Genomic DNA, 20,780 nt, shown 5'->3' on the forward strand with positions numbered 1-20,780 from the left:
GAATAGAGACCGCTGCATCTTCCAGGGTTTCAGCAAGTTCACATGGTAAATTTGTTTACCCTTCCTGGACCCTGGTTGAGCGATCTCGTAATCCACATCACCCATGCGGCAGAGTACTTCGAATGGGCCCTGCCATTTGGCCAGGAGTTTACTCTCGCAACTGGGTAATAATAACATCACCTGATCTCCTGGGTGAAAGACTCTCATGCGAGCATTCTGATTGTTATGTCTCTCCTTACTGTCCTAGGCTGATCTAAGATTCTCCCTAGCAAAATGGCTGATCACATCTACGCGCTTCCTAAGGTCTAGTACATATTGCAGGGAATTCTTAGAAGGGGACTGCTATTCCTCCCAGGACTCCTTTAGGAGGTCTAGGATACCCCGGGGTTGGCGGCCATACAGCAGTTCAAATGGAGAGAATCCCGTGGAGGCCTGGGGAACTTCCCGCACTGCAAACAGCAAAAAAGGGAGAAGTTCATCCCAGGCTCTCTTCTCTGAATCTACAAATTTCCTCAGCATCCCTTTTAGAGTTCGGTTAAATCTTTCCACCAATCCATCAGTCTGTGGATGGTAGACCGACGTCCGAACAGATTTGACCTCTAGTAATTTTAAGACATCCTGCATCAGTTTAGCCATGAAATTTGTACCTTGGTCTGTCAACAAACCTGGGGAAGTCCAACCCGTGAGAACAGCTCCAACAACTTGTTGGCTACTTGCTTCGCCGTTGCTGTTCTCAGGGGGAACGCCTCAGGATATCTTGTTGCATAGTCAACTATTACAAGAATGAACCTGTGTCCTTTCGCATAAGGTTCTAGAGGTCCTACCAAGTCTACCCCAATCCTTTCAAAGGGAACTGACACTAAGGGTAGAGGAACCAAAGGGGCTGGTTTTTGTCCCTTCGGACTAGTTAGCTGGCACTCCGGACATGCCGCACATAACTTAGCAATATCACTATGCATCCCTGGCCAATAGAATGGGGATGAAATACGGTCCAACGTTTTATCCCTGCCCAGGTGACCACCCCAAGGGACAGTATGGGCTAGAGTGAACACAGATTTAACAAACGCTTTGGGAGCCAATATCTGTCTGGTGACCTCCCCTGTTTGTGTCTGCCTATTCACCCTATACAGTATATCATTTGATAATTCAAAATGGGGGAATACTATCACCCCCTGTGCATTTAAAATCTGCTCATCAATTTTCACCACCTTGTCATACTGTCTAGCAAGGACTGGGTCTTCCCTTTGCTTCTGGGGAAAGTCAGGGAGGTACAGGTCTGGTAAATCTCCAGGGCCCGTATCCCCCTCCCTCTGGCCATCCCCAGCCATCACTTGTGACCTCTGGCTACTAGAATGGTCACCTTGAGACCCAGATTTCTGCAACCAGTCCTCTTTGTCAGAGCGTCTTTGCTTCCGAGTCTTTTGAACCCGGTGTCTACTGGGAAAAAGGTCTGCCGAGAAGGGGAACAGTTTGCCAGGGTTCTCCTGAGCCATAGAATGAGGCTCCACGTGAGAGACTGGAGCCATTAGGTCCGAAAAGAAAGGCCAGTCCCGGCCGAGTACAACGGGGGCAGGGAGCCAAGGAGCGACTCCTACTTCAAAGTAGGCCTCCTGATCTTTTACCTGTAGCCGGATTTTGGCCATCGGATACCATTTTACATCGCCGTGTATACATTCTATACTCCACGGGGAGTCAAAAGAACACACGTTAGGCGGTAACAGTTCCTGTAAGACCAGAGTTTTCCCCGAGCCTGAATCTACAAGGGCCTGGACGTTTTTTCCCCCAATCTGGGCTGGAAGTAGCCAGGGCTTGTAATTTTCTCCAGTGAAGGCCGAGGCGACGGTCCTGCTGAAGGAACAATCCATCTGTGGACAGTCCACATGCCGGTGGCCTTGGTCTCCGCAGGCGGAACATGGAGAGGGTTACCTCGCAGGAGGGGGCCGTGGATAGCGCTCCGCTGGACCGGATACTGGATACCAGGCATCTGGTGGGTTTTGTGGGCGACGTCCTTAGAAGTTCCTCTCATTTTGCGACGAGCCGACATCAGGAAGGAGATGAGGGTCTCGGCGGGGACCAGCATATGGACTCCGCCCTTGCAGGAACGACTGCTCCTTCCGTTGGACTTGGCGGTTGCACGTGGACGGGCCGTAGGTTCCCCATTGATCCGACCTCCCCCTTTGGGCATCCGCCGGTGCCGGTGGAGTTGGATTCGTCGGGTCCAGGACACTCGTCTGTACTTCAGCCCCAAGGAATTTCTCCACGAGACGGACCGCCAAAGCTAGGGTTTCAGCCGCGTGGCGTTTTACCCATGAGCATGCGGAAGGGGGTATTATTTGTAAGAATTGGTCCAAAACCACCTGCTCAAGAATTGCCACCTTAGTGTACTCCTCGGGTTGTATCCAGCGCGTACACAAGTCCAATAACCGCTGAGCGAGGACCAGAGGTCTCATCTTAGCGGTGTACTTCATGTTCCGGAACTGCTGCCGGTAGGTCTCTGGGGTTAGACCTAAGCGATCCAGTATGGCGGCTTTCACTTGTCGGTAGTCCATTGCCTGATCTGCAGGGAGGCCCTGATATGAGGCCCGGGCTTCTCCTATGAGGAGCGAGGCCAAAGCAGTGGCCCAGCGATCTGCAGTCCAGCCGTGAGCTTCGGCAACACTTTCAAATGTCAGTAAAAAAGCCTCTGGATCCTCGTTCTGAGCCATTTTCCTCAGGAGAACTGGGGGTTTGTTTGCAGGTTCTTAATTGGCAGACCCCTGGAATTGGGTCAGCAGCCTGGCCATCCGCTCATCCTGTGCTGCTTGCTGCTGCAGTAGTCTTTCATCTCTCACTGCTTGTAGCTGGGCCTGCTGGCACAGAAACTCTTTTAAAAATTCTTCCATTTTTCTCATTCTTGTGTGTGTGTGGCCCTTTTACTGCAGGAGCCTTTCAAAATCCCGGCACTTCTGACACCATATGTTGCAGGGTACATGCAACTACACACGCGGGGTCTCTTGACAAGGCTTATTTATTTTGCCTTAAAATATACAGCACACAAAACAAAAATAGCTTCACTTCAGCAGAAAAAAACAACAGTCCTTGTTTTCAGCATGGCAACCAAAATAGCTTATCTTCAGCATGGCAAACACAACAGTTCATAACAAATGCACTTTGCAAAACAGACCTTAAATCAAGCTGTTCTCTCTCCAGAGTTTCAGGGTATTTCCCTGCTTCAGACAGCATACAAAAAGGCAGACCTTCATAGCAGTAATCTACTTCAGTACTTCACTCCTGTCCAGCTAACCTGCATGTGTGAACATCCTGGGATTTTTAACACACCTTGATTAGGATGCTGGGATCCAACTAATTGCCTGAGCTACCCAGCTGAAGTTAACCTATTCACTACTGCACTGCAGACTAAACATATGTCTGCCAGGCATATAGCTGGTGGCTTTTATTTACCCTATCACAGTGACACATTGTGTGCTCATTTACATGTCATTTCCCAGAATCCCTTGCTGCAGTGGAAGCACTGTATGCTGGGTGATGAGAGAGAGAGAGAGAGAGAGAGAGAGAGAGAGAGAGAGAGAGAGAGAGAGAGAGAGAGAGAGAGAGAGAGAGAGAGAGAGAGAGAGAGAGAGAGAGAGAGAGAGAGAGAGAGAGAGAGAGAGAGAGACAAAACAAAAAGAAACAAAAGAAATAAGTAAACATGTACTCCAGCCCTTTCTAACTGGGTTGGTAGCTAGGCTGATTACCACCCCAAACATATATATATATATATAAAATAATAAAAATCCATCAGTATCTAAAAATCTAAAAGTAAGATTGCAATACTCTTTATTATTGCTTAACACAACTCATAGCTTAACTACTTTACTGTAAGGACCTTTAATAACTGTAAATAATTGTATTTGCCAAACGTTGGAAGTAAAATGTGTGGGGTTTTTGTCTTGGTTGGATTTGCTTGCTCACAGCAAAGTAATTTAGTTGGATATGCACGATTTGTTACTCTGTCCCAGATATACCTACAACCTCTTTTCTCAATAGACAAGACACATCTGCCACCTGCTCTAGTCTGTGTCCCTGGAACAACTGTCGAGCAGCAAAAAGATTGATTATCAGTCAAAAAACATTGCACAACACCAGATTTTGGTAGGTTAAGCTTGCTGATCCAGCAAGAAGTGGTGTGAAATTTTCGTCAGCGTGTGCCAATATTTTGGTACTAAAAGAACAGCCGAGCATATCACAGGGAAACACAGCCAAAGACGCCCAGACAAAGCATTTACATTTGTTTCTTCCTTGGCTTAGAATACCAGAAAAGAAAGAAGAAGACAGAGACGCAGACAGATACAGACAGTGAAAGCAAGAAATTTGCTTGATGAATTTAGTTATCCATTTGAATGTCCATCCAAGTGTACAGAATTGCCATAAGAATGATAAAACTGCTTGTGCCCTGTAGGCTGCCTTACATGCTGATGTGCTGAGTACAGAAATATGAGCAGTACGGAAAGGATTGTGAGGATAGAAAGGTTCAGAGGTGAAGAAGGCTATTATTATATAAAGATCAGATTTGTGATGTGTATTGTTAAACAGAATTTAAAGACATCCTTGGCTAATTAGCCAAAGAAGGATGGGGAGCCATGTTGGTTCCATGTAGTAACAAGGAAGGAAGAGGGAGTAGGGGGCATGATACCTTCAGGAGGCTGGATAAAGAACCCTGAGAGGTTCTAAAGCTTGTAACATATCAACTACTTGTTGGTCCAATAAAAGGTATCATTCCCCTACTCCCTTTCCCTCCTTTGTCAAATGTACCTATTTCCACAAACCGCAAATATCTGATCCTAATTGTATGGTAATTTAAACTGCTATTTACATAAGCATGAATTAGATGCTAAGAATGCTAGACAGAAATTGATCGTTTTCACACCTATGGACTATGTGGATAAATATTGTTGTTTGCACATGATTAAATGCCCAAACAATAGTAATCCCACAGTTACATTGTCTGCATTTCTGTAGCCGTACACACCTTCTGACAGCCACGTTTACACTAATTTAACTACATGCGCACACACATAGCATAGAATACATGCATCCATGGCTAAAGGTTAAAAGTACACTGTCATAATATTATTAACATAGAGCAGGGCTCTTTAACTGACGCCCGGCGAGGGGCTTTCATGTGGCCTTGGACTTTCTCTCCCTGGTAATTTCATACGGGTTGCTTAGGTAGCCAAGTGCAGGTTTTCACAACGTTCTTGTAATTTAAGGTAAATCGTTGTCACGATGTGCTCACTATAAACAAGGCGGGGCAGAGGTAGGGATGGATATAAACACCCCCCACAGCCGCGTGGGCATGTCTGGAGTGTAGGTTGGTTAAGGTAGCCATGTCTGGGTTGGAGAGGTACGGATAGTCGATATAGTTGCAGAGGTCTGGGTTGGAGAGGTACGGATCGCTGCAGGTACTATTACCCGGGGTCTGGGTTGGAGAGAGGAGAATAGTTGTTGTACAGGTGCCGAGGTTGGAGAGGTGCGGATTTGTCGTAGATAGCCGCGGTCAGGATTACAGAAGAGCGTAGTCCAAAACAAGCCGGGTCAATAACAGAGAGCTGCGAACAAGAGGACAAGACTACTCAGGCTAGGAAGCAATGAACACAAGGGAACATTATGCTCAGCCAAAGAGCCAGTGGGGCAGCAGAGCATAAGTAGGGAAAAGCAGCCAATGAATGAAGGTGATGAGGGGCGCATCAGCAGCGGTGGCTGCGATTGGCCATTCCGACGTGAGGAGCCCTGGCGCCGAGTGTTGATGCTGCTCTAGAGCACGTTGATTGCATGGCGCGTGCACTGACAGCGCCGCCGCGTGGGCAGAGTCCGCAGGCGGGGCCGGGCGTACCAAGGGCCTGTCGAGGCGCACGCACACGCCAAGTGCAGGAACCTGAGCCAGGAGAAAGAGGAGCCATGAAGTGCGGGAGGAGGACAGGCCCCATCCATGGGTTGAGGTACGTGGGGTATGCGCCGAGGCCGACGTGTCCTAAGGATCCTCACAGTATCCCCCCTTCAGGAGCGACCTCCGGGCGACTCCAGGACGGTTTGAGGAGATACCTCAGGTGGAATTGCCGTAGGAGTCTGGGTGCATGAAGACGATGATAAGGGATCCAGGACCGTTCCTCTGGTCCAAAACCTTTCCAATCCCCCAGATATTGTACTGAACCTCTGGAGATCCCGGAGTCCAATATGGACTGAATTTCATATTCCTGTTGCCCCTATGAGAAGAGAAGCTGGAGGCGATGAAGAGTCGGGAAAATGAGAGCTCTGGAAAGCAGGTTTCAGTAGGGAGACATAAAACACAAAGGGGATCCTCATAGACGGAGGAAGACTTAGGCGATATGGCACCAAATTGATCTTCTCTATTACGGAATATGGTCCAAGGAACCAGGGTGTGCGCTGCCAACGTGGATGCAGCCAGACAAAGCAGGGAGAGGAGAGAGCTGCAGAGGGGAGAGAGCTGCAGATGCCGGGTAAGTCCTCGCGCTGCGGCCATTTCACGATCCCGGTTATAACGCAGTCTCATTAAGTGGACCCTGAGCACCGTGTTATAACAGGGTTCAGCTGTAGTTGATATGTTACAAGCTTTCGAACCCCTCAGGGTCCTTCATTGGTTCAATGACCCGATGAAGGACCCAGAGAGGTTTGAAAGCTTGTACCATATCAACTACTTGTTGGCCCAATAAAAGGTATCATACCCCCTACTCCCTCTCCCTCCTTTGTTACTACATTGAAGAAAGGACCAACATGGCTCCCCACCCTTCTTTGCTCCCTATTCTCTAGATTCATGCTACATATAATTATTAACAAATTCTTCTCCAGCTTCATTTCTATCATTAATATTAATTGTAAATATTCAGCAGTGCAGAACAATGCGGAATGCAAAACACAGTGAGATCAAATGCACATAATAGAATTCCTATAAAATAGTTAGCAAAATGACTTACTGTAGTAAGTCAAGTCAATAATAAAGCTTTTTCTCTTCAGGCACCTCCCTGTACATTAGATGGGTCTTGGAGCTTACAATCTGTTTTTGATGCCTAAGACACAGGGAGATTACTTTACTTGCCCAAGGTCACACTGGGAATTGAACCAGGTCCCCCTTCAAACTCAGTGGCAGTGTCTTTACTCACTGAGCCACTCCTTCTCCTTGTATGCTTTGATCCAAAAGTTTGTGACAAGTTTGCTTACTGCGAAAAGTCAATGTGCATTGCATGTTTAATTCATTTAGATTACTTTTGTTTTGTAAATTAGTTGCCGGCTACTGTTTCACCACTTAAAAAAAAAAGTTACATTTTGAACAATTTTGGCCATGTTGCCAGAACTTTTGGTGCCAAAAATTCGATCAAAATTTGTGTGGGTTTGTCAAACATTTTCGATGATCCAAACAGCGAGACAGTGAATGTCAGCTCACACCGCTCTATACATCTAATGTTACAGCGCATGTGCTGGATATTGTTTTATACGTTATTGTTTAACTGATTTGACTTCTTCTTATAAAATGCCAAATAGCAGTATTGATATATCCGAATAATTATTGTTAACGATGTTAATTTACTCCAGGCAAGCGCAATCCCATGTGGATGTCTGTCAACAACTACAGATATTAATAATACAATTTACACAACTACAATTACTTCATTAAAGGGTAAATATGACAAGGGCTTTTTGTCTAGATATTATACATTTGGATGTTTTGTTTCAATTATTACTGTACATAACAGACTAAATGAATACGTGAATCATCTTACTCTGAAATGTTTCTAATTTCTGGGGTTGTGTGTCTAATGAATTGTGTCTGTGAGGTGCCAGTGGAACTAAACAGTAAATTCAATAATCTCTTGATTTAATTTATTATATTTTCACCATTTAACCTCCTGCAGGCTCCCTAATGTCTATTCAGATCTATATTAAATTAAGCACCGATGCTAATGAAGGGCAATAAACATGGCTGTCAGTAGATTTTTCTATCATTAGGCACATTATACTCTTACTCAGCTGCAAATGAGTAAACATTCGTTTTGTTAAACCAAGCAAAAGACAAGAGTGAAAATCATTTTTCATTGCAAACCAGCCCTAAAGCCATACGCTGGTGTGTGTGTGTTTTTTTTTTTACCTTTTACATTTTTAAGCGGATCTAGGAAAGGCTCTCCAGTGGAAATAAAAACATCAGCATCGTGGGGTATGTCTTTTGGTTCAAAGGCTTCGGTGCCGTCGGCCAGAAACACTCGTCTAGCAGCCATGTTTAGTTTCAGCTTCTCAGTGCCGCTCTCCAACAGCTACACAGGGAGAAGGAGGTAAGAGGACATACTGTACTGACATATTATATACAGCAAACAGTGTGCAGGGTATTGTATCAAGGGAACTAAAACAATTGTCTTGGACAGCATTTTGGACAAAGTATCTGCGTTGACCTGGTTTAGAACGGGTAAAATGCTTTTGCATTAATGGCATCTGATTTATTCAAGTATTTAACAAAGAATCCAGACCAGCGGTGGGCAACTCCAGTCCTCCAGGGCCACTAACAGGTCAGGTTTTCAGAATATCCCTGCTTCAGCACAGGTGGCTCAGTCAAAGACTGGGCCTCTGAATGAGCCGTCTGTGCTGAAGCTGGGACTGATCGAGCCACCTGTGCTGAAGCTGGGACTGATTGAGCCACCTGTGCTGAAGCAGGGCTATCCTGAAAACCTGACCTGTTGGTGGCCCTGGAGGACTGGAGTTGCCCCCCTCTGCTCCTGACTGTAGAACTGGAGTAAAACTGTTTGAAAAAGAACACTGCACCACATTTATTAAAGGAAAACAATCTGCTGCTTCTCATGGAACATTTGCTTGCCATAAATCCAGTGCACGTTTTTGCACGAGTTTTGCAGCCAGGAGACTTGGATAAATAAACCTTTAGACTTCTTTCTTATTATATCCGGTGCTTTCTTTGCTGCGTGTTAACCACGGACATCCTCTTAGTGGTTTGCTCACGTTTCCGTGGCATCGTGTGCATCTTCTCTTTTCCTGGAAATCCTTTGTGAACACAACCCAAAATATAATGTTACTCCAAATACAACAGCTATTGCTGTTTATTTCATTGCTTACTTTGTTTTTAACAAGTGTAACAGGACAATGATGGGTTTCATGGGCTACATTTTGCAACAAGTTAGCAGAAATAATCCTGAACTACTTTTCCTTAAAACCCTTTGTTCAACAGCAAATTGTAGCGATATATAAAGAACCTAGTGATCCACTCATTCAATGACACATCCTTTTAAAAATTCATAGATCCGCAGAATGCGTGCCTAAAATATTCACGATCTTCCTCAAAAACATAGTGGGGAAAAAGATCTAAGAAAGATTTGATATATTTGAATTCAGTATTTTGCGCTCTACTCTTTGTTTTTATATATTTCTACATGAAACTAAATTACTAGAAGCTTCAAAACATGCAATTTACATACATGAACATTTCAACAAAAGAAGCATAGCGACTTAAAAAAAACCCCAACATAATTACCAGGTGAATTGTGGGTGCGGAAATTTGGACAGGGGTCATTTTGGTTCCATTCTTGTAAGCTGTTGCTCTGATAACCCAGGGCTGCTGTTTAAAAACTGGCTGTGCTCTCCGTCCATCACAAGTCAGGTAATGCTTTTTCGGTGAATATCTGACATAAATGCAATAATACATGAATGCTGCACAGATTACTATTTGGCATTCTAACTTTTTTTGTTTTGCTTCCGTAACAAAGTTAGCATTAATATTTTATAAATTGCATGCAATTATTTTTTTTTTTTAAAGTTAGATCTTGTAATATCAGGGCACAAAATCTCAAAGTTTGAGCGGCGTTTCCAGGCACGGTTTCAGTATGACATTTGTCATCGGTGTCATTGTAAAATATTCTTTTGGTTGACTCCAACTTGAAAGTTTTTTTTTTTTTATGGCCATGATTGAACAACAAAAGGTTTCCTACAAAAGTATATTTTTCAGATGTCTCTAAATCACTCCAATCTTCAAGGGCAACCAACAGGTCAGGTCTTCAGGGTATCCCTGCTTCAGCACAGGTAGCTCAATCAGTGACTCAGTCTGAATGACAGAACCACCTGCGCTGAAGCAGGGATTTTCCTAATACCTGGCCTGTTGCTGGCCCTTCAGGACTGGAGTTGTTTACCCCTGCTGTAAATAAACCTTTGTGATAGAAATATTATGATCACAAAAGATCTTCTGGTTGAACAAACAGGAACAATATCTGTAAAAAAAAAAACTTGTTATTTCCAGGACCTGTATAGATATTTTTTTTAAATGATCATTTTAAATAAAACATTGCACTGTTTGAGTGCAATTATTATGTTTAGCTATAAACCCAGGTTTAATTACAAATAAATATGTAATGTTAAACATGCTTAAAACCCTCACTGCTGGAGTGGCCACTGCCAGACATTACATCTTTCACAATCCTTTTTTGGTTACAAAAAATAACATAATATTTAAAGACAAAGCAAGATTGTGGAAATTACATCAGTTGTATGAAATTAAATAATGCCCCTTTTCCCCCTCAATAAATGTCAAGTATTTCAGTCTAAATCAGGGTTAAAGGACATATAAGGTCCAACTGTTTTATTATAATATTCTAAACGATTCAAGGATATTACATTGAGGGTGGGGTGGGGGGGGGGGGGATAAACCAAGAGTTTTGTGTTTTTTTTAAATACATTTTGTCAGTCTATCTAATCCATCTTTAATTTAATTAGGTAAATAAGTGAGATCTATTTTTATGGTGACTTTTTTTAGTTAGACTAACAATAGATATTAAATGACGAGCATCGAGAGTTCCCCTCTCTTCCTCAGGTCGGCGATACGGATTTACAGAATATTACAGGAGTTTAACGCAGATTTAAAACAAATCTGTTAGTGAGGGAGGTTTTATTATCACCCCAAATCTGGCAGATATTTAGAAACTAAAGTGGGAAAAAATGAGACTCAGAGATTAATACATTGTATTAGAATATGTACACTGCACAAAACCCTCCTATTAACACCCCCCCCCCTCCCTCGCTGATATCAGTGAGCCAAACTGGTGCAAAATACCTTAATACATTGATGCTGTGAGATGTTCAAAATGCTTCTGAGTGTCAGTTTAGTGACCAAAACTACAAATCCATGCTCTAGCCTCGTGGCGGTAACTACTGTTTATATCCCTGGGAAAACTAAACAATACCCCATTTGTTCCATAGCATACAATGTTCAACTAGAGTTAAACACCACACGTAACCCTTCATTGTTTAAGTACATACACTTAAAATATAGAAATAACTGAAAATATATCTAAAATGCGTTTGAACTGAGCTGCGCTATTGTTGAAACCTCTCAAGAAATAAACCTTATTTCAGATTTCATGGGAAGCACAAAACCATTTTGCGGACCTTGAAGAAGTCGGATTTGGTTTCATTCACCTCCTTTTCAATTAAGATCTTTCTACTTCTTACAGTGACAAAATGTGGCAAAAAAAGAAAGTGAACACCAAAGCAAAACAAACAAATGAACTCTATGTAACAAGTGTAAATTCTTCTGTACAGGAACAGTACACCAACTGTCACAGCAGAAAGCAACAAGGAACTGCTTTGATTACCTAAAATGACCTGGAGCAGCACGGACAGGCCTGTTTCTCTTGGATGGGGATGAGAGGCAGGAATTGTCAGTACTGTTTGAACTGTTGCTGTCTACATCTGAATCTCCATCAATGCTCTGAACCGATGCTGTTTGAAGTGTTGAGCAATCTGGAGAGGCTGACCTTCTTGATACAAGCACAGACTGAAGTGGAGTGTCAGGGCCAAAGAGAACTGGCCCAAAATACGTTTTTTCTTTGCTACTTTTAGATGACGCCTTGGCATAGGGCGATTTGCACTTTCTGAAGACAAATGAGAAAAATAGCAGGCAACAAGTTAGTGCAACAAAGTAAATGCTTTAAAGAAAATGAAACAATAGCACAGCAAAACATTAGACAAATGTAATAAGTCTAAATGATGTTGTGGAAGAGTAATGTTAAAAACGTATAGTGACAGAATAAATACAAGGAAAACATTCAAAATATTGGAGAACAATTTAAAAAAAATCTGACATTTGAAAGCGACTTAATGGTGCCATTATAAAAAGAGCAACATTCACACATTAATATTTATTAACATTTCATTCTCATTTAAAAAGAGACTTTCTAAATACTGATGAAACAGAATTCAACAAGGCCATTATGTACCACTAATTATATAAAACAATATTTTAAAAGCGGCTGGCACTCGCACAGCTTGCTAAAAAAAAATGTATTTGTAACAGGGACTGATCCCTGTTTAAGTAAAGCAGCCTCAGAGCTCTGAGAATCCAGCAGAGAAATAGTTAATTGCAGCAACTCAATTAACTAGTCTCCACCTGGACTAATGGGAGCTCTATAAAAAGCCTCATGTGAGACACAGGAGAGAAATTCCTTAGCTCACATTTGGGCTGACAAAAGGAGAGCAGAGAAGCCTACACACAGACACTGTCTTGAGCACAAAGGCTGTGCTGAGATCCAGACACCCAAACACCCAGAGACCTATATTTCCTGGACACAGGGGACCAAGGAACCTGCCAGAGACTGACATGGAGGGCCACCTGCTTAAGGTACCTCCTGAGACTTTGGGGTGATAGGCTGGTAATGGGAATATCCCTCCAGTCCTGCAGATAGGGTCTGGGGAAGTAAGTTAGCCCTTACAAAGGGATAGGGGGTTTATTATTTTGTTGTTTTTGTATGTTTTGCCTGGATAAAGGAACAGACTCAATAAAGCCAAGATATAATTTCACCCATATCGGTCTCCATTATATGTACCTCTGCACACATCTTACAGTATTTAAATATCGATGTTGAAGGCTACTATTGGGGCTGTTTATTTTTGGGCAAGCCCTGTGACTGCCATTCATAGGATCGATTTGTACCTAAAAATCAGAGTGTCTCAAGATTGAATGCCTTCTCAATGTGGTGCCTCTTATGTGTTTGTTGTCGTCCCATTTCTTTATATAAATTTTATTTTCTTGGTACTATGTTAGAAATTACTATATTTTATATACATATATTCAAAATGCCAGCACAAGACAAGGGTTTATATATATATATATATATATATATATATATATATATATATATATATATATATATATATATATATATATATATATATATATATATATATATATATATATCTCAAATGGAAATATTACTGCATGCTCATTTGCATGTCTTAGACATGTCTGCAACCCCGCCTTTCACCATTATCACCCAGCACAAAGTGCTTCCACTGCAGCAAGGGATTCTGGGAAACGACATGCAAATGAGCACACAGTGCCATCTGAAATGAGGTTTTACCTTGTTTTCGATTCAGCTTCAGGCCCTGGGGACCAAGCCGAGGTTGGTAGAGATTGATGGAGTGCGGAATTTATTTAGGGGCATTTTATCAATTGCTATGCAAATTCCAGGTGGATAATATCTCTTTAAATCAACTGTAGATAACAGACCGCTCAACCTAATTTAAATCAAAGAGTAATTATAATACACCGGTGCATAGGGATAACATATAACCTATAAATAGGTAACAGTGAGTGGGGAAGTGGGGGAAGTGGATGGACTGGGCGCTTCCTAAACAATATAGTAATTAGTGTGATAAGTGACACACCTTAAGTACACACAATAAACCTATCACCATATAGTGTTAAATAAAATAAATTAAAACCAGTGTACAACAGCAGCTCAACTTCCTCTTTTGGGATCGTTCCTAATCCCAGGATGTGAAGTATTTCTTTTCTTGGGGTTGAGGAGGAGCGCTGGATCTCGTGATATGTGAAAAGATATAGATATATATAGTGCAGATGGTAATTCACTGCTTTAAATGATGTAAAACATAAGAAATGAACTCACAAAGAACGTATAAAATCACTGCATGTCAGAGATCCTTCTCTCTCTGACTGGAGCCCTTTATGTTACTGGAGTCTGTATCCTCTCAGTGAAGTGGATGATATGAAAATAAAGAAAACCACAAATAGTGCAAATAGTATAAACTATACAAATGTATTATGCACAGGTAGTCAGGAAACTCACATTTTCCATAATAAAGTTGGGTGGTGGAGAGAACCGCCGATAGAAGCAGGCTGCTGTTCGGTGCTTCACTTTCCCCTCACAGTGTAGTTCAATGCCAGTCTGTGCCGTCGCGTCACTTCCGGTTTCGCGTCACGTCACTTCCGGTTTCGCGTCATAGGTGAGGGCGGGAAGCCAAAATGGGAGTGATATCAGCAGTGGATTGCCAGTCTTTGCCAGTCCTTCCAGGCGCAGAATCTCTCTAACTCTACGCGTTTCGCAACAGCTTCGTCAGGAGTACTCCTCCTCCTGACGAAGCTGTTGCGAAACGCGTAGAGTTAGAGAGATTCTGCGCCTGGAAGGACTGGCAAAGACTGGCAATCCACTGCTGATATCACTCCCATTTTGGCTTCCCGCCCTCACCTATGACGCGAAACCGGAAGTGACGTGACGCGAAACCGGAAGTGACGCGACGGCACAGACTGGCATTGAACTACACTGTGAGGGGAAAGTGAAGCACCGAACAGCAGCCTGCTTCTATCGGCGGTTCTCTCCACCACCCAACTTTATTATGGAAAATGTGAGTTTCCTGACTACCTGTGCATAATACATTTGTATAGTTTATACTATTTGCACTATTTGTGGTTTTCTTTATTTTCATATCATCCACTTCACTGAGAGGATACAGACTCCAGTAACATAAAGGGCTCCAGTCAGAGAGAGAAGGATCTCTGACATGCAGTGATTTTATACGCTCTTTGTGAGTTCATTTCTTATGTTTTACATCATTTAAAGCAGTGAATTACCATCTGCACTATATATATCTATATCTTTTCACATATCACGAGATCCAGCGCTCCTCCTCAACCCCAAGAAAAGAAATATAACCTATAAAACAAAAAGTGTCCACCATTTAGCCTACACTAGATCCCTTTCAAAGCTACACTCTAGGTGTAGATGTATATTCTGACTTAAATAGTCATGGAATCTCAATATTCCTGATTAGCGATATTATTATTATTATTATTATTATTATTAATTATTATTATTACAATTATTATCTTAGATAGCAATAGATCAGAAAAACTGACAGTAATTTAAAGTACTGAGGTCATCAATGACATAAGAAGAAAAACAATAACATTTTTAATGATGATATTAATAAACAACGACGCAAGTGAATATATGTACAGTACTGTGATCAATAAAATCCCCATGGTGAGGCGACCCGGAGATCCGCAGTATTCGGTAACCGAAGAGGTAAGTATATTCCCAGTAGGTATCTCTGAATAATATGTCAGATAGGATAGTCCGAAATGCACCCAATTGGAAGCAAGAATGTTAATATTGAATGGAATTCATGAGTAGATATATAACCAGTATGTGGTCACATAACTATTACTGCCCATGAAAAGAACATCACATTATCTGCATACGTATACACACACCAAGTCTTTTGATATTTTACATATGTATACGCAGATAATTATAAGTCTGTTGGTAGTAATCTCAACAAATATATAGTGTCTAGCTATCAATAAAGGGTTACACTGTATAGTACCAAGGTCTAACCAATATCAGCAGATATAAGGAATGCAAGTTATTTGTAGTCTTGACTTGGACAGTGAAACAAGTAACCGTTATAGTATCCAGGTATAACCAATATCAGCAGCCGCTATACAATCATTTCTTTCATTGTAGGTTACTCACCAGAGGTTATAAACAATAAATAATGGGAATAATATCGTTTTTGCTTTAATCTAAAAGTGCAGTCACTCAGCTAAGAGTTACCAACATTAGAATCTCTGAGCAATTTAAAGGTGTGCAGGAAAGCAGATACATTCTCTTTTATAAAGGTAAATGTAACTGTTTAAAAAAAATTGCACCGAGAGAACTTCATTTTTTCTGTGAAGAAATAATGGGTGAAAATAGCAAGTTTGGTTCCAAAAAAAAAAAGAAGCTAAAGCCACATGAATTAGCAGCTGTGCCAAGGGTGTTCAAAGACCGGTTTCAAGGCTCATGTTGTGTTAATTAGCCATGCCTTTAATAATGCAACTGTCTGACAGCCTTTGGTTTTCAGTGGTGCATCCCCCCCTGTTCGCTGTCACTGTGCCCCAGAACGACCCAGTGTTTATCTTCTGCTGCCTCTATTCCATCCAGTGTTGAGTAGCAAGTATTGGGTTCTTCACCCTTTGCGGTGCAACACTTCCAGCAAATATACCAAGGACTTAGGCTGAGTCCTTAGAGAATTCAGCCGTGCTGAGGCGCGCGGAGGCTGAGGGAAAGCGGGTGCTTTCCCTGGCCTTAGTTTGCGCGCTGTCTTGGGGCGTGTCGGGGAGCGGGCCAGTGACGTCACGGAGCTGGTTCGCCCTCAATGGGCGAACCGCTCACGTGACCGGCCCTGCACTTCCGTGAGTGCTTAAACTAAAAAATTATTGTCGGCTACGCTTCTGCACGCCTGCGGACGTGTGCGCGAACCCCTGCTAAAGCCGCTCTCATTGTGGCTGCAGGGGCTCACTGACAAGCGTCAGTGCGCCTCAGCGCGGGTCAGCGGATAAGCGCTGACCATGGACTCAGCCTAAGAATAAGGCACCACCAGCATACCTCGTTTCATGGCCCTTACAGTCAGTAATAACTTACAATTCACTTCGGTGGTCCAGTACCAAATTCGTTATAGGTTGTGATATCTTTTAGGGGCCCGATATTAGGGTCCTTCATAGATTAAATTCTAGTGTACTGAGCTTTCAAAACCTCATCATTTTCTTCTTCAAGTGCAAATGAAGTCACAAATTATAGATGGCTGCACCCTTGCTTATGTCAAGGGCACAGGCTGCTTGTAATCAAAGCTAGTGCATCCCTGCACTTTTAAGAGAACACATGACTTCCCCGAAGAGTAAAGTACTGTATGTTTCTTCTTGTATTGCCAGCTAGGGCTGTTTGCTTTTCTGTTAGTTTTTCTAACAGTATTAAGTGTTTAAACTAAAGATATTAACGGGCATGAAAGGTGAACATTAAGGGGCCAATGCAGAAAGCTGCGAGAAGCCCTATCTCGCCAGTTTTTTGCCAAATACAGGCATACCCCGCATTAACGTACGCAATGGGACCGGAGCATGTATGTAAAGCGAAAATGTACTTAAAGTGAAGCACTACCTTTTCCCACTTATTGATGCATGTACTGTACTGCAATCGTCATATACGTGCATAACTGATGTAAATAACACATTTGTAACAGGCTCAATAGTCTCCCCGCTTGCGCACAGCTTCGGGACAGGTAGGGAGCTGGTATTGCTGTTCAGGACGTTATGACAGGCGCATGCGTGAGCTGCCATTTGCCTATTGGGCGATATGTACTTACTCGCGAGTGTACTTAAAGTGAGTGTACTTAAAGTGGGGTATGCCTGTATGCCTACATCAATTCAGTAAATGGCGAAAAACTGGCGAGATGAGGAAAATCCGCCGGTTTTTTTTGGCGTGAAAAAAATCTCGCAGCGCGGGTGGTGAGATACAATATCTCGCCAATTTTAAACCCCGCTGTATTCTAGTAGCCCCGATCAGCTGATCGCGGCTATAAACTGGACAGATTTTCTCAAAATTGCTCCGCCAACAAGAAAGTGGTGCTGAGCTGCGAAAAGGGACATAGAAAAAAAATCTGTCCCTTTTCCTGGCTCAGATTGATGCAGGGGGGCTCTTACACACTGCACCCATCCCTGCTAACCACAATATATATATATATATATATATATATATACAAATATATAAATATATATATACACACTATACACACACATATATACACAAATAACTAAATAATACACCAGTAACCCCTTCAGTTTCATATATTTATTGGCATGCACAGCAATGACACTATAGGGCTCGCCATCTCTCTGCCGGATTCCTCTCCCAGATATGCGCACTTTCCTGCATACTGCGAGGGGAATCCGCCAAAAAACATGGAGAGTTTAAAGTATGGAGAATGGCCATTCTCGCAGTTCTCTGCATTGGCCCCTAAATCCTTATTTGTTTCCAAACTTTTTAGGCATCCCCAAAAACAGAACCTGCAAAAATGACACGTAACCAAAACACAGCTGGGCGGAGATAGGTCATTAGCTAAGTAGCTGTTGCTGTATATGAGTTACTTTGTAAAACGCTTGCGACGAGCCTGCATATTGTAAATGTAGAGGCTTGCAAATATTTATTCCACTTTCTGTAGGGACAATGCACGGTAAAGAAAGACATATGTGATAAAGATCATATAGACCAGGGGTGCTCAACTCCAGTCCTCAAGCCCCTCCCCCAACAGGTCAAGTTAGAAGGCTATCCCTGCTTCAGCATAGGTGGCTCAATCAGTCCCTGCTTCAGCTTCTTCGACTGAGCCTCTTGATTGAGCCACCTGTGCTGAAGCTGGGATATCCTTAAAACTGGACCTGTTGTGGGGGCTCGAGGCCTGGAGATGAGCACTCCCTGATATAGATCATATATAAAAATCGATCTCCATAAGGGAAGCACCCCTATGTAAAATGCAGTTCCTGCATTACTGTTTTGGATGTAATTTCAGCAGCAGGATAATGACAGTTGCCAGGGAGTTGAAACTTGCTGTCACTTACTGGCACAGTGTTCCCTGTCAAACTGTCTCTTTTTTTTGTGTTCCTACTACAGTAGTGTTAGAATATTAATGGATAGCAATTATTCACAATCTACAATGATGTACATTACATGTAAAAAAACAGTTTTTTAACCCTTCATAATGTCCTCTATATTTATATGTGACTGACAATGTGCACAACGGTCCATATTTGCTAGGCAGTCTGCTGACATAAGATACCACCCAGCCGATTGACTTGAATGGAGTTCATGGTGTGTTCCAGTGCTGGATGGAAGCTTTGAATCTTTGCCAATATGGGAGAATGGGGGTTATTTTACTAAGGTCTCCGGCTGCAAAACTGCAGCAAAGTTTGTGCCAAAGAACTGCCCAAAAAAATCCTGTTGCATTCAATGGGATTCCTTTTCTTTGGTGCATATGGCTCTGGTTCTTGCACTGTTTTTCACGCTACTTTTGCATTTAGGAGACAAGGGGATGCAACCTCAGAAGTGCGTTAAATTTTGATTTGATTCGTTACGTTATTGCCATTTTGCGTGTCCAGAGGGGGGGGGGGGGGGGATTTGCGTTACGATAATCTTGCTAAAGTACCAAAAATATCGCGCCGATACATTTTAACGGACGGTTTGCTCACTCATATGCAAATCATATGGTGATGAGCAGTTTACCTAACAATGCAGATCCTCAGACTTCCCATGCGCTCACATGAACGGAACAACGCTGCGATATGTAAGACCTTCCAAAAGCTGGCGCTACTCACATCCAAACCCAGATTATCATCGAGTCGTTTCTGGGAATAGCCTAAAAGCAATTTAATGAGTATAGGATGTAACCCTTTCATTACAAAAAGTTACATGTGTCATACAAAGATATATATATATAAAAATATATATATATATATATATATAATAAAAAATAAATAGATGATACCGTTCTGTGGCTAACAAAATGCTTTTATTTGTGCGAGCTTTCGAGATACACTGATCTCTTCTTCGGGCGATGTTACAATTGATTAAGCCAAAAAACTTTCTTAGAAACAAAGCAACTGAAATGTTATCTGTTGGTGAAGCCTACCCCTCCCCCCTGTGCAGTATGCAATTTAGGACTTAAGTTGTAAAATGGTCCCTGAATGCTTGGGATGTAAGGGAACGCATGCATGTGTGTATGTGTGTGTGTATGTGTGTGTGTGTGTGTGTGTGTGCGCGTGTATAGATCTTGATTAATAAAGCGCCCACAGTGTATACAGCGCTTTACAAAAGGTGTGTGTGGAAGGGGAGTGTATAACAATGGTGTGGCTAGGTGTTGGAAAGTAAGAGGGTGTTGCATTTCTGTTCACATGTGTGGCTACTATTTAGTCCCTGTTGGTATATAGGCATATAATTACATAGTACACGTGTGTGAGAGATAGGTGCATTCATACAGCGCGATATTAATAGACATGGGCTTTAGCACTCATGGAAAGAGATTTCTCTTGTGTCAGGGTAGTGACTCATGAAGCTGCAGTCTCAGTTTAGGCCACCAGTGAGTGTCCTGAACAGTCTCATAAATTTGTATTCGTGCAACCGTCTCTCTTTCGGTGTTCTAAGATTACCTTTGAGTATGGCCACCTTCAGATCGTTCATATTATGGCCAGAGTCAGAGAAATGTTCGCAGACAGGACTGTCTCTTGTTCCGCGTGTGATGCTGTGGCGATGCAGATTCATTCTCTTATTTAGCTCCTGTCTCATCTCACCTATGTAGTAGCAGCCTCCTGGACATTTCATGCACATGATAAAGGTACACGACATTGCTGGAGGAACAGGTGAACCTTCCTCTGATTTTGTACTCCAGATTCCTGTGTGGTATTTGTATTGTACCCGCTGTGTGGAGCATTGCACAGATTTTGCATCTTGCGTCCTGGCATGGTTTTGTCCCGCATTCAGTTGTATTGTTGAATACTTTACTCCTCACCATCATTTCCTTGAGATTATGAGGTTGTCTGTATGATAATCAGGGAAGATCTGTTGCAGTCTTGTATCTTCTTGGAGAATGGGTTGTAGTTCCCTGGCGATCTTGTGTAGGGCTTCTAGGTGTGGGTT

General features: G+C 42.5%; 1 protein-coding gene across 1 annotated transcript in view; it reads right to left on the minus strand.

Annotated features, from left to right (window-relative positions):
- Window positions 1–20,780, minus strand: part of DCDC1 (doublecortin domain containing 1) — a 262,271-nt gene that overhangs the window by 213,905 nt on the left and 27,586 nt on the right. The window contains 3 exon segments of the mRNA XM_075567322.1: window positions 8,141–8,303; window positions 9,527–9,674; window positions 11,637–11,915. Of these exon segments, the coding sequence (XP_075423437.1) occupies window positions 8,141–8,303; window positions 9,527–9,674; window positions 11,637–11,915 (590 nt within the window).

The sequence above is a fragment of the Ascaphus truei genome, chromosome 12, assembly GCF_040206685.1.
Source record: "Ascaphus truei isolate aAscTru1 chromosome 12, aAscTru1.hap1, whole genome shotgun sequence".
NCBI lineage: Eukaryota > Metazoa > Chordata > Amphibia > Anura > Ascaphidae > Ascaphus > Ascaphus truei.